Here is a 15,058-nt window from a genome sequence, read left to right on the forward strand (position 1 = left end):
GTCAGATGTTACTATGGAATACTGAAGTATAATTACAAGCATTTCATAAGTGTCAAAGGCTTTTATTGACAATTACATGAAGTTGATGCAAAGAGTCAATATTTGCAGTGTTGACCCTTCTTTTTCAAGACCTCTGCAATCCGCCCAGGCATGCTGATGGCAGCCCATTCTTGCATAATCAATGCTTGGAGTTTGTCAGAATTTGTTGGTTTTTGTTTGTCCACCCGCCTCTTGAGGATTGACCACAAGTTCTCAATGGGATTAAGGTCTGGGGAGTTTCCTGGCCATGGACCCAAAATATCGATGTTTTGTTCCTTGAGCCACTTAGTTATCACTTTTGCCTTATGGCAAGATGCTCCATCAGGCTGGAAAGGGCATTGTTCATCACCAAGACGGTCCTGGCGCTTGCTGGACTTTCTTGGGCGCCCTGAAGCCTTCTTCACAACAATTGAACTGCTCTCCTTGAAATTCTTGATGATCCGATAAATGGTGGATTTAGGTCCAATCTTACTGGCAGCAATATCCTTGCCTGTGAAGCCCTTTTTGTGCAAAGCAATGATGACGGCACGTGTTTCCTTGCAGGCAACCATGGTTGACAGAGTAAGGACAATGATTCCAAGCACCACCCTCCTTTTGAAGCTTCCAGTCTGTTTTTCGAACTCAATCAGTATGACAGAGTGATCTCCAGCCTTGTCCTCGTCAACACTCACACCTGTGTTAACGGGAGAATCACTGACATGATGTCAGCTGGTCCTTTTGTGGCAGGGCTGAAATGAAGTGGAAATGTTTTTTGGGGAATCAGTTCATTTGCATGGCAAAGGGGGACTTTGCAATTAATTGCAATTCATCTGATCACTCTTCATAACATTCTGAAGTATATGCAAATTGCCATCACACAAACTGAGGCAGCAGACGTTGAAAATTTATATTTGTGTCATTCTCAAAACTTTTGGCCACGACTGTATAAGCCTGAAAGATGTAAGGTCATTTTGTCAAACTTGTGAGGCTCTCGAGTCTAAATGCTTATTAGTTGCTCATTCAACATATTTGCAGCTACCTCACCCAATCCCCTTTTAAAAGTCTCCCATCCTAACCGTTTTTCCATTCCCTGAGACCATCCAGAAATGTTTCCTTGGCTACATATTCCAGATTTTCATAAAACAGCCACACTTGTGGTCCCTCGTTTCTGCATCACCAAATTTTACGCAAGAAAAAAAGAATTAGCTCATTCAGTGCAGTGGAATGAAGAGATGTAGTGCTACCTGAGCATCAATCTGCCACTTCTCACAGAGGTGCTTCTTTAGTAAAGTTAGATCAAAGCTGAATCAATGTCTTGGAAGATCACATAATGATTAATTAGTAGTCTACATAACATCACCAAATATAATAGCATTGTAGATCAAGCTGATCCTAACTGTTATAGGCCAATTTCTATGTTGCCCTGTTTATCAAAAGTATTGGAAAACCTTGTCAATAATCAACTGATTGGTTTTCTTGATGTCTATAGTATTCTCTCTGGTATGCATCTGGTTTCCGCTCAGGTTATGGATGTGCTACTGCAACCTTAAAGGTCCTCAATGATGTCACCATTGCCCTTGATTCTGAGCAATGTTATGCTGCTATTTTTATTGACTTGGCCAAAGGTTTTGATACGGTAGACCATTCCGTTCTATCTTAATAATAACACAAGGCGAGACCCAGGTGCAGACACAGGAGGCAGATGGTTGGAGTCTTACAATGTTAAATAATCCAAAAGGATGTTAAAAAATCAAATAGGCAAGAGAATAGTAGTGGACAGGCAAAAGATCAAAACCAGATCAGAGTCCAGGAGGTACAGAGTGGCAGAAAGGCTCGTGGTCAAGGCAGGCACAATGGTCAGGCAGGGTCAAAACCGGGAGGACTAGAACAAGAAATTAGCAATGGAAGGAGTACGGGAAAAAATGCTGGTTGACTTGGAACATACAAGATGAACTGGCACAGAGAGACAGGAAACACAGGGATAAATACAAAATAAGCGGCACCTGGAGCGGGTGGAGACAATAACGAGGACAGGTGAAACTGATATGGGTGTTTGATTTGATTTGATCAGGGTGTGACAATTATTGTGGGCCGGCTAAGGAGTATTTGTGTCTCTGAGGGGTCTTTGGCCTAGTTTGCTAACTACCTCTCTCAAAGAGTGGAGTGTATAAAGTCAGACTATCTGCTGTCTCAGACACTGCCTGTCACCAAGGGAGTACCCCAAGGCTCGATCCTAGGCCCCACACTCATCTCAATTTACATCAACAACATAGCACAGGCAGTAAATTTATATGCAGATGATAGTCTCCCCGGATTTTGTGTTAAACGCTCTACAACAAAGCTTTCTTAGTGCCCAACAAGCTTTCTCTGCCCTTAACCTTGTTCTGAACACCTCCAAAACGAAGGCCATGTGGTTTGGTAAGAAGAATGCCCCTCACCCCAACGGTGTGATTACTACCTCTGAGGGTTTAGACTTTGAGGTAGTCACCTCATACAAGTACTTGGGAGTATGGCTAGACGGTACACTGTCCTTCTCTCAGCACATATCAAAGCTGCAGGCTTTAAATCTAGACTTGGTTTCCGCTATCATAATCGCTCCTCTTTCACCCCAGGCGGTTAGAACCAAAAATGTCCAATTTGGACTCATCAGACCAAAGGACACATTTCCACCAGTCTAATGTCCATTGCTTGTGTTTCTTGTCCCAAGCAAGTCTCTTCTTCTTATTGGTTTCCTTTAGTAGTGGTTTCTTTGCTGCAATTTGAACATGAAGACCTGATGATTCACGCAGTCTCCTCAGAACAGTGGATGTTGAGATGTGTCTGTTACTTGAACTGTGAGGACAGACACTTGGAGACGAGAAGCAAGTACAGGGAACATTTAATAAACAAGGACATGAAACAGAACCAGGACAGTGTCTGGACAGGGAAAACAAAACGACAATAATGCTGACATGGGGATGAAACAGAACCAGGACCGTGTCTGGACAGGGAAAACAAAACGACAATAATGCTGACATGGGGATGAAACAGAACCAGGACCGTGTCTGGACAGGGAAAACAAAACGACAATAATGCTGACATGGGGATGAAACAGAACCAGGACCGTGTCTGGACAGGGAAAACAAAACAACAATAATGCTGACATGGGGATGAAACAAAGGAACAGGCAGATATAGGGAAGGCAATCAAAACGTGATGGAGTCTAGGTGAATCCAATGAGCGCTGATGCACGTAATGATGGTGACAGGTGTGCGTAATGATGAGCCGCTTGGCGCCCTCGAGCGCCAGAGAGAGGGAGCGGGAGCAGGTGTGACATGAACAACTTATTTGGGCTGCAATTTCTGAGGCTGTTAACTAATGAACTTATCCTCTGCAGCAGAGGCAACTCTGGGTTTTCCTTTCCTGTGGCGGTCTGCATGAGAGCCAGTTTCATCATAGCGCTTGATGGTTTTTGTGGCTGAACTTGAAGAAACTTTCAAAGTTCTTGAACTTTTCCAGATTGACTGACCTTCATGTCTTAAAGTAATGACTGTCGTTTCTCTTTGCTTATTTGAGCTGTTCTTGCCATAATATACCAAAAAGGGCTATCTTCTGTATACCAACCCTACCTTGTCACAACACAACTGATTGGCTCAAATGCATTAAGAAGGAAATCAATTCCAGAAATGAACTTTAACAAGGCACACCTGTTAATTGAAATGCATTCCAGGTGACACCTCATGAAGCTGGTTGAGAGAATGCTAAAAGTGTGAAAAACTGTCATCAAGGCAAAGGCTGGCTACTTTGAAGATCTCAAATATAAAATATATTTTGATTGGTTTAATTGTAGAACTAATTGGTCGTAACTACCTCACAATCAACACAACTCAACTCATTCTAGAACTAATTGGTCGTAACTACCTCACAATCAACACAACTCAACTCATTCTAGAACTAATTGGTCGTAACTACCTCACAACCAACACAACTCAACTCATTCTAGAACTAATTGGTCGTAACTACCTCACAACCAACACAACTCAACTCATTCTAGAACTAATTGGTCGTAACTACCTCACAACCAACACAACTCATTCTAGAACTAATTGGTCGTAACTACCTCACAACCAACACAACTCAACTCATTCTAGAACTAATTGGTCGTAACTACCTCACAATCAACACAACTCAACTCATTCTAGAACTAATTGGTCGTAACTACCTCACAACCAACACAACTCATTCTAGAACTAATTGGTCGTAACTACCTCACAACCAACACAACTCATTCTAGAACTAATTGGTCGTAACTACCTCACAACCAACACAACTCATTCTAGAACTAATTGGTCGTAACTACCTCACAACCAACACAACTCATTCTAGAACTAATTGGTCGTAACTACCTCACAACCAACACAACTCATTCTAGAACTAATTGGTCGTAACTACCTCACAACCAACACAACTCATTCTAGAACTAATTGGTCGTAACTACCTCACAACCAACACAACTCATTCTAGAACTAATTGGTCGTAACTACCTCACAACCAACACAACTCATTCTAGAACTAATTGGTCGTAACTACCTCACAACCAACACAACTCATTCTAGAACTAATTGACACCAACATGTTTTTTTGTTTGTTGGTGTAATATGTTGTCTTTGTTGGTTTTCTGGGTAAATCTCATTTTGTATATCATGCACAGTAAAATGTAGAGGATAGCATTAATTCTAGTGTTAGTACACATGACATTATTCAAAACCGCTCTGTACATCCTCAGTCTTGTTAGTGAACGCAATACGTTCGCATCTGTCCGTCAGGACATGCTGTCCAGCCCCTGGCTTCACCTTGGGATTCTAATGAGAACTGTGTGTACTCACCTATTTTGGCCCAAATATCACGTCATCACAACATGCTGTTGGTACACAATGTTTTGGCCAGTATGATTGGACTCCTGTGTGGACATCTGTATTACAGCAATGGCCCAACGCTCTACCAGGGGACGGGAGGGTTAGGATTAGGGACAGGAGGGAAGGGTATTTAAGGGTTAGGGTTAGAAGGAGATTTAAGCAGGAGTCAAAGTGGGAGGTGAAGAGTTGCTGAAGGAATAATGAGGGAGAAATGTGTTTTCACATAAGATAAACTTGAACCTGTAATACTTATCATATTCTCCTGTCACGTATTCAGAGCCTCCTACCCCCTAACCCCATCTGGTATTCAGAGCCTCCTACCCCCTAACCCCATCTGGTATTCAGAGCCTCCTACCCCCTAAACCCATCTGGTATTCAGAGCCTCCTACCCCCTAACCCCATCTGGTATTCAGAGCCTCCTACCCCCTAACCCCGTCTGGTATTCAGAGCCTCCTACCTCCTAACCCCGTCTGGTATTCAGAGCCTCTCCAGTGTTCTACAGCACAGGTAGGTCTCCTTAGCCTTACCCCTTTCCCTTCCCTTATCCTCACCCCCTACCCCTGGTCATGTTGATGACGGTGCTTTGCTTCATATGTTAACATGTATCTGTTCTTGTGGGTAAGTCTTTTATGACCTGATATTTCCCTTTTTTTCACTGTGTGTTCTGTTGTTTTGGATCTGCATTGCGTCACTGTGTTCTGTTATTTTGGATTTGCATTGCGTCACTGTGTGTTCTGTTGTTTTGGATCTGCATTGCGTCACTGTGTGTTCTGTTGTTTTGGATCTGCATTGCGTCACTGTGTTCTGTTATTTTGGATCTGCATTGCGTCACTGTGTGTTCTGTTGTTTTGGATCTGCATTGCGTCACTGTGTTCTGTTGTTTTGGATCTGCATTGCGTCACTGTGTGTTCTGTTATTTTGGATCTGCATTGAGTCACTGTGTGTTCTGTTATTTTGGATCTGCATTGCGTCACTGTGTTCTGTTATTTTGGATCTGCATTGCGTCACTGTGTGTTCTGTTGTTTTGGATCTGCATTGCGTCACTGTGTGTTCTGTTATTTTGGATCTGCATTGCGTCACTGTGTGTTCTGTTATTTTGGATCTGCATTGAGTCACTGTGTGTTCTGTTATTTTGGATCTGCATTGAGTCACTGTGTGTTCTGTTGTTTTGGATCTGCATTGCGTCACTGTGTGTTCTGTTATTTTGGATCTGCATTGCGTCACTGTGTGTTCTGTTGTTTTGGATCGGCATCGCGTCACTATGTGTTCTGTTGTTTTGGATCGGCATCGCGTCACTGTGTGTTCTGCTGTTTTGGATCGGCACCGCGTCACTGTGTGTTCTGTTGTTTTGGATCGGCACCGCGTCACTGTGTGTTGTCGATTTATAAAAGCCGATGTAATGAAGGTACAATATAACTTCTTCTTGCAACAAACTGTCATTCTAGTGAAAGTGTGTTTTCTTTGTGATTCATCCATCGTAGTGACTTGTGGTTCTGAGGTTGGCATGGAAAGCTCCCCAAGCAACGTCTCTCACCAAACCCTCTACCTGAATGGATTCGGCAGTCTTCTACACTATCGTCCTCTTCTCTTCGCCCCTCTCTGTTTGGTTTTTGTTTACTCTCTAGTTGCTAACTCTGCTCTTATTCTAGTGATTACCAAACAACACACGTTACACGCTCCTATGTATATCCTTATAGGAGCCATATCGGCTCTGGGCATTGCTGTGCCTGTGATGTTTGTACCCAGGACGCTGGTTAGTTTCCTATCTAACATTAACTTGATTTCCAGAGAGGAATGTCTTGTTCAGATGTTTTGCATTCATTACTGTGCCTGTTTTCAATCCACTATCTTACTGGGGATGGCTATAGATCGTTACGTCGCTATCTGTCTTCCTCTGAGATACAACGACTATATCAACGTGACTCATTCTCTTATTTTCAACGCAGTGTTTGTGATTCGAAACACTGTTGTGATTATTGTGATGGTTGGTTTGATAATACCGCTTAAATTTTGCAAGTCCAATACGATGTACCATTGCTTTTGTGAGCACACATCAGTGGTAAGTCTGGCTTGTGGTAACGTTTCCAGAAACTACATTGCCGGTATAGTGGCCTTCTGCATACCGACTACCGACTGTATATTCATAGTGTATTCCTATGTGCTCATCTTTATGGCTATATTGAAATCACCATCAGGAGATTCGCGGCAGAAGGCCATTAATACCTGCAGTACTCATATCATGGTTATTTGTGTTGCTTATTTAAGTGCAATGACAGCGTTCATTGGCTATAGGGTGAACGCTGTCCCTCCTGATTTCCGCGTGTTTATTAGTCTGATGTATCTTCTAGTTCCTGGCTGTTTTAATCCTGTCATATACGGTTATAGAACTAAAGAGATTAGAGTTCACTTGCTTAAGTATTTTACATGTAATAAAATAGACTTGTGATAATTGACTTGTGTTGTACTGAATACAATAAACCATGTTGTACTTGGAAATATGTATTTTTTTAAATTTAAATGTATGTCTGTTTCAAACCTTGTTATTCATCTTTATGTGGGATCAGTTGAGTCTGATGTTCAGAGTGATGCAAGTAGCCTTGCACGAGTCTTTTTTTCTTGTGCGAAGCGGCTCGCAGGAACAGGAGCCTATTTCCTGTTTCTGTAACGGGTGGTGCTTGATGTTCAGATACACCACCCGGACAGGATGCTAGAGCCGCAGGGCCTTACCCACCAAATCTATCTCCTTAATGCTAAGTGCCAAGCAGAAACAGATTGTACCATTTTTACAGTCTTGGGTTTGACTTGGCCCCCGGGGATCGAACTCCCAACTTTTTAATATCAGAGAGGACACTCTGACTATAAGAACACTGAGTTGGTACTTAAGAGTGATAGGTTGTTTTACAATCTTTGAGTTTAAACTGCAAATGGAAGAGAAGACAACACTGCTCCTCAGACTCTCTCGTGGTACCGCCTGTCTTTTAAAGGGGCAGGTGAACATTTGTCTTATCTTTTGATATTTTCGTTAAAAGTCTCAGTTTACAATAAATTTGAAAAAAAAATGAAATTACACAATATAGCACATTACTTCTTATGAGTGATACATTTAAATGTATTTATTTTTTATTTTTTAGAAACATTACAAAGCATACTCATCTGTTTTGGGGTTTTGTTTGTGTAAATTTAGCGTCAAAAAATATTTGGACTCGTAAACAAATCGAAGTGACTTTGGGTTAGGGAAAGATATACACGAAGATTGTGCACGCATAATTTAAACATCTAATTACAACGTGAAACGGTTTCACATATACCTGAATGACATCTGACAACAAAATCAGAGCACATTTTTCTATTCAATCCGCCAGCTAGACTAAAGTTCCTTTAAGAAAAAAAATAAAGTTAGTCTTAAACTACATCAGAATAATCTTCCTTTATATGTGAAGATCTGTGGACAAAGACACAGGACAGGACAGGAAGACTGTGGTTTATGATCAAACTCACAGAAAAGGACAGGACAGTAAAGGCTGTTGTTGATAATCTAAGACACAGGACAGGACAGGAAGACTGTGGTTTATGATCAAACTCACAGAAAAGGACAGGACAGTAAAGGCTGTTGTTGAAAATCAAAGACACAGGACAGGACAGGAAGGCTGTTGTTGATCATCTAAGACACAGGACAGGACATTAATAATTGTTGATAATTAATGGTCATAGTTAGAGAGTAATTCTTCACTGACTCCCAGTCGGCACATTTCATTGGCTAATTGGACTCCCAGTCACACTGTCTCATTGACTAATTGGCCTCTTGGTGATGTTACCATCCTCTGTGTCCAGTACGACCGGCATGATGCCTCCTGGGTAATTTAGTGTGTAAATAACAAGTGTTGACGCAGCAGTAGCAGACCTGTGATGTTCATTACAGCGCCAATTAAACAACGACAATGACCATGTCAACATCATGTTGGGTTAGGGATGGCCTCCCTACATCATGTTGGGTTAGGGATGGTCTCCCTACATCATGTTGGGTTAGGGATGGTCTCCCTACATCATGTTGGGTTAGGGATGGTCTCCCTAAATCATGTTGGGTCAGGGATGGTCTCCCTACATCATGTTGGGTTAGGGATGGTCTCCCTACTCTCTCATCATGTTGGGTTAGGGATGGTCTCCCTACATCATGTTGGGTTAGGGATGGCCTCTCTACATCATGTTGGGTTAGGGATGGTCTCACTACATCATGTTGGGTTAGGGATGGCCTCCCTACATCATGTTGGGTTAGGGATGGTCTCCCTACATCATGTTGGGTTAGGGATGGTCTCCCTAATTCATGTTGAGTTAGGGATGGTCTCCCTAATTCATGTTGGGTTAGGGATGGTCTCCCTACTCTCTCATCATGTTGGGTTAGGGATGGTCTCCCTACATCATGTTGGGTTAGGGATGTCCTCTCTACATCATGTTGGGTTAGGGATGGTCTCCCTACATCATGTTGGGTTAGGGATGGTCTCCCTACATCATGTTGGGTTAGGGATGGTCTCCCTACATAATGTTGGGTTAGGGATGGCCTCTCTACATCATGTTGGGTTAGGGATGGTCTCCCTACATCATGTTGGGTTAGGGATGGTCTCCCTACATCATGTTGGGTTAGGGATGGTCTCCCTAATTCATGTTGGGTTAGGGATGGTCTCCCTACTCTCTCATCATGTTGGGTTAGGGATGGTCTACCTACATCATGGTGGGTTAGGGATGGCCTCTCTACATCATGTTGGGTTAGGGATGGTCTCCCTACATCATGTTGGGTTAGGGATGGTCTCCCTACATCATGTTGGGTTAGGGATGGTCTCCCTACATCATGTTGGGTTAGGGATGGCCTCTCTACATCATGTTGGGTTAGGGATGGCCTCTCTACATCATGCTGGGTTAGGGATGGTCTCCCTACTCTCTCATCACATTGGGTTAGGGATGGTCTCCCTACATCATGTTGGGTTAGGGATGGTCTCCCTACTCTCTCATCACGTTGGGTTAGGGATGGTCTCCCTACTCTCTCATCACATTGGGTTAGGGATGGTCTCCCTACTCTCTCATCACATTGGGTTAGGGATGGTCTTCCTACTCTCTCATCACATTGGGTTAGGGATGGTCTCCCTACATCACATTGGGTTAGGGATGGTCTCCCTACTCTCTCATCACATTGGGTTAGGGATGGTCTCCCTACATCATGTTGGGTTAGGGATGGTCTCCCTACTCTCTCATCATGTTGGGTTAGGGATGGTCTCCCTACTCTCTCATCACATTGGGTTAGGGATGGTCTCCCTACTCTCTCATCACATTGGGTTAGGGATGGTCTCCCTACATCACATTGGGTTAGGGATGGTCTCCCTGCTCTCTCATCACATTGGGTTAGGGATGGTCTCCCTGCTCTCTCATCACATTGGGTTAGGGATGGTCTCCCTACATCACATTGGGTTAGGGATGGTCTCCCTGCTCTCTCATCACATTGGGTTAGGGATGGTCTCCCTGCTCTCTCATCACATTGGGTTAGGGATGGTCTCCCTACTCTCTCGTCACATTGGGTTAGGGATGGTCTCCCTACTCTCTCATCACATTGGGTTAGGGATGGTCTCCCTACTCTCTCATCACATTGGGTTAGGGATGGTCTCCCTACATCATGTTGGGTTAGGGATGGTCTCCCTACATCATGTCGGGTTAGGGATGGTCTCCCTACATCATGTTGGGTTAGGGATGGTCTCCCTGCTCTCTCATCACATTGGGTTAGGGATGGTCTCCCTGCTCTCGCATCACATTGGGTTAGGTATGGTCTCCCTACTCTCTCATCACATTGGGTTAGGGATGATCTCCATACTCTCTCATCACATTGGGTTAGGGATGGTCTCCCTACATCATGTTGGGTTAGGGATGGTCTCCCTACATCATGTTGGGTTAGGGATGGTCTCCCTGCATCATGTTGGGTTAGGGATGATCTCCATACTCTCTCATCACATTGGGTCAGGGATGGTCTCCCTACATCATGTTGGGTTAGGGATGGTCTCCCTACTCTCTCATCATGTTGGGTTAGGGATGGTCTCCCTACATCATGTTGGCTTAGGGATGGTCTCCCTACATCATGTTGGGTTAGGGATGGTCTCCCTACTCTCTCATCATGTTGGGTTAGAGATGGTCTCCCTACATCATGTTGGGTTAGGGATGGTCTCCCTACATCATGTTGGGTTAGGGATGGTCTCCCTGCTCTCTCATCACATTGGGTTAGGGATGGTCTCCCTACATCATGTTGGGTTAGGGATGGTCTCCCTGCTCTCTCATCATGTTGGGTTAGGGATGGTCTCCCTACATCATGTTGGGTTAGGGATGGTCTCCGTACATCATGTTGGGTTAGGGATGGTCTCCCTACATCATGTTGGGTTAGGGATGGTCTCCCTACATCATGTTGGGTTAGGGATGGTCTCCCTACATCATGTTGGGTTAGGGATGGTCTCCCTGCATCATGTTGGGTTAGGGATGGTCTCCCTACAACATGTTGGGTTAGGGATGGTCTCCCTACATCATGTTGGGTTAGGGATGGTCTCCCTGCTCTCTCATCATGTTGGGTTAGGGATGGTCTCCCTACATCATGTTGGGTTAGGGATGGTCTCCCTACATCATGTTGGGTTAGGGATGGTCTCCCTGCTCTCTCATCATGTTGGGTTAGGGATGGTCTCCCTGCATCATGTTGGGTTAGGGATGGTCTCCCTACATCATGTTGGGTTAGGGATGGTCTCCCTACATCATGTTGGGTTAGGGATGGTCTCCCTGCTCTCTCATAATGTTGGGTTAGGGATGGTCTCCCTGCTCTCTCATCATGTTGGGTTAGGGATGGTCTCCCTACATCATGTTGGGTTAGGGATGGTCTCCCTGCATCATGTTGGGTTAGGGATGATCTCCCTACTCTCTCATCACATTGGGTTGGGGATGGTCTCCCTACATCATGTTGGGTTAGGGATGGTCTCCCTGCTCTCTCAGTGTCATGTACACATTTAAAGTGGTGTTTAAATACCAAAACAATATTGACAATATAACTTTTATAACAGTTACATACCAATTAAATATTAAAAAAAAAAATGTTTTAGAAGGTTAGCCTGCTGGCTTTGAGTTGATAGGAACAGCCTACTGGCCTTACTGAGTGGATAGGAACAGCCTACTGGCCTTACTGGGTGGATAGGAACAGCCTACTGGCCTTACTGAGTGGATAGGAACAGCCTACTGGCCTTACTGGGTGGATAGGAACATTAGCCTGCTGGCCTTACTGAGTCTATAGGAACATTAGCCTGCTGGCCTTACTGAGTCTATAGGAACATTAGCCTGCTGGCCTTACTGGGTGGATAGGAACATTAGCCTGCTGGCTTTGAGTTGATAGGAACAGCCTACTGGCCTTACTGGGTGGATAGGAACATTAGCCTGCTGGCTTTGAGTTGATAGGAACAGCCTACTGGCCTTACTGGGTGGATAGGAACATTAGCCTGCTGGCTTTGAGTTGATAGGAACATTAGCCTACTGGCCTTACTGGGTGGATAGGAACATTAGCCTGCTGGCTTTGAGTTGATAGGAACAGCCTACTGGCCTTACTGGGTGGATAGGAACATTAGCCTGCTGGCCTTACTGAGTGGATAGGAACATTAGCCTGCTGGCTTTGAGTGGATAGGAACATTAGCCTGCTGGCCTTACTGAGTCTATAGGAACATTAGCCTGCTGGCCTTACTGAGTGGATATGAACATTAGCCTGCTGGCCTTACTGAGTCTATAGGAACATTAGCCTGCTGGCCTTACTGAGTCTATAGGAACATTAGCCTGCTGGCCTTACTGGGTGGATAGGAACATTAGCCTGCTGGCCTTACTGGGTGGATAGGAATATTAGCCTGCTGGTCTTACTGAGTGGATATGAACATTAGCCTGCTGGCCTTACTGAGTCTATAGGAACATTAGCCTGCTGGCCTTACTGAGTCTATAGGAACATTAGCCTGCTGGCCTTACTGAGTGGATAGGAACGTTAGTCTGCTGGCCTTACTGAGTCTATAGGAACATTAGCCTGCTGGCCTTACTGAGTCTATAGGAACATTAGCCTGCTGGCCTTACTGAGTCTATAGGAACATTAGCCTGCTCGTCTTACTGAGTCTATAGGAACATTAGCCTGCTGGTCTTACTGAGTCTATAGGAACATTAGCCTGCTGGTCTTACTGAGTCTATAGGAACATTAGCCTGCTGGCCTTACTGAGTCTATAGGAACATTAGCCTGCTGGCCTTACTGGGTGGATAGGAACGTTAGTCTGCTGGCCTTACTGAGTCTATAGGAACATTAGCCTGCTGGCCTTACTGGGTGGATAGGAACGTTAGTCTGCTGGCCTTACTGAGTCTATAGGAACATTAGTCTGCTGGTCTTACTGAGTCTATAGGAACATTAGCCTACTGGCCTTACTGAGTCTATAGGAACGTTAGCCTACTGGCCTTACTGAGTCTATAGGAATATTAGCCTGCTGGTCTTACTGAGTGGATAGGAACATTAGCCTGCTGGCCTTACTGAGTCTATAGGAACATTAGCCTGCTGGTCTTACTGAGTGGATAGGAACATTAGCCTGCTGGTCTTACTGAGTCGATAGGAACATTAGCCTGCTGGTCTTACTGAGTGGATAGGAACATTAGCCTGCTGGCCTTACTGAGTCTATAGGAACATTAGCCTGCTGGTCTTACTGAGTCGATAGGAACATTAGCCTGCTGGTCTTACTGAGTGATAGGAACATTAGCCTGCTGGCCTTAATGAGTGATAGGAACATTAGCCTGCTGGCCTTAATGAGTGGATAGGAACAGCCTGCTGGTCTTACTGAGTGGATAGGAACATTAGCCTGCTGGCCTTAATGAGTGGATAGGAACATTAGCCTGCTGGCCTTACTGAGTCGATAGGAACATTAGCCTGCTGGTCTTACTGAGTGGATAGGAACATTAGCCTGCTGGTCTTACTGAGTCGATAGGAACATTAGCCTGCGGGCCTTACTGGGTGGATAGGAACATTAGCCTGCTGGCCTTAATGAGTCGACAGCAACATTAGCCCAAACTATTTAGGAGGGATATCACACCTGGCACAAATGATTGTCTAGTTCTGTTTTTCCTGCTGAGGGGTCTCCTATACCTGCGCCTAGAGGGGAGTAGTTCAAAGTCTGGGTACAGGGGGTGGCTTGGGTCTAAAATTATTTTGTGAGCGTTGCAGAAGGCCTTGACCTTAAAGATCTCATCCAGGCCTGTCTGTTTGACTCCAAGTACCTTGGGGAGAGTCCTGACCTTAAAGATCTCATCCAGGCCTGTCTGTTTGACTCCCAGTACCTTGCAGAGGGCCCTGACCTTAAAGATCTCATCCAGGCCTGTCTGTTTGACTCCTAGTACCTTGGGGAGGGCCCTGACCTTAAAGATCTCATCCAGGCCTGTCTGTTTGACTCCAAGTACCTTGGAGAGAGCCCTGACCTTAAAGATCTCATCCAGGCCTGTCTGTTTGACTCCTAGTACCTTGGGGAGGGCCCTGACCTTAAAGATCTCATCCAGGCCTGTCTGTTTGACTCCTAGTACCTTGGGGAGGGCCCTGACCTTAAAGATCTCATCCAGGCCTGTCTGTTTGACTCCTAGTACCTTGGGGAGGAACCCGACCTTAAAGATCTCATCCGGCTATACCCGGGATAATCTTGTCTGAGGTTACTACAGTAACCAATGGGAATGAGGCTTAGTGAAAGGTCAACATTGCATCTCTTCACGTTTTTTTTTTAATAATTGCTACCAGTTTGACAACAAAACATTGACAACAAACAGCATGTACACAGTAATAAAATGTAAAATATATATTTCATGGTGAAAGCTCTCATATTAAACACCAATAGTAGATGGTTTATATTTAGGATAATGTTTATTTCATGCTGAACCCTCTCATATTAAACACCAATAGTAGATGGTTTATATTTAGGATAATGTTGATTTCATGCTGAACCCTCTCATATTAAACACCAATAGTAGATGGTTTATATTTAGGATAATGTTTATTTCATGCTGAACCCTCTCATATTAAACACCAATAGTAGATGGTTTATATTTAGGATAATGTTGATTTCATGCTGAACCCTCTC

General features: G+C 44.3%; 1 protein-coding gene across 1 annotated transcript; it reads left to right on the forward strand.

Moving 5' to 3' along the window:
• Positions 1–6,312: 6,312 nt before the first annotated feature.
• Positions 6,313–7,359, forward strand: LOC110503430 (olfactory receptor 52D1-like). The gene has a single exon (XM_036961563.1). It carries the CDS (start codon positions 6,313–6,315, stop codon positions 7,357–7,359), a length of 1,047 nt encoding a protein of 348 aa, XP_036817458.1.
• The last annotated feature ends 7,699 nt before the right edge of the window (positions 7,360–15,058 follow it).

The sequence above is a fragment of the Oncorhynchus mykiss genome, chromosome 24, assembly GCF_013265735.2.
Source record: "Oncorhynchus mykiss isolate Arlee chromosome 24, USDA_OmykA_1.1, whole genome shotgun sequence".
Lineage (NCBI taxonomy): Eukaryota > Metazoa > Chordata > Actinopteri > Salmoniformes > Salmonidae > Oncorhynchus > Oncorhynchus mykiss.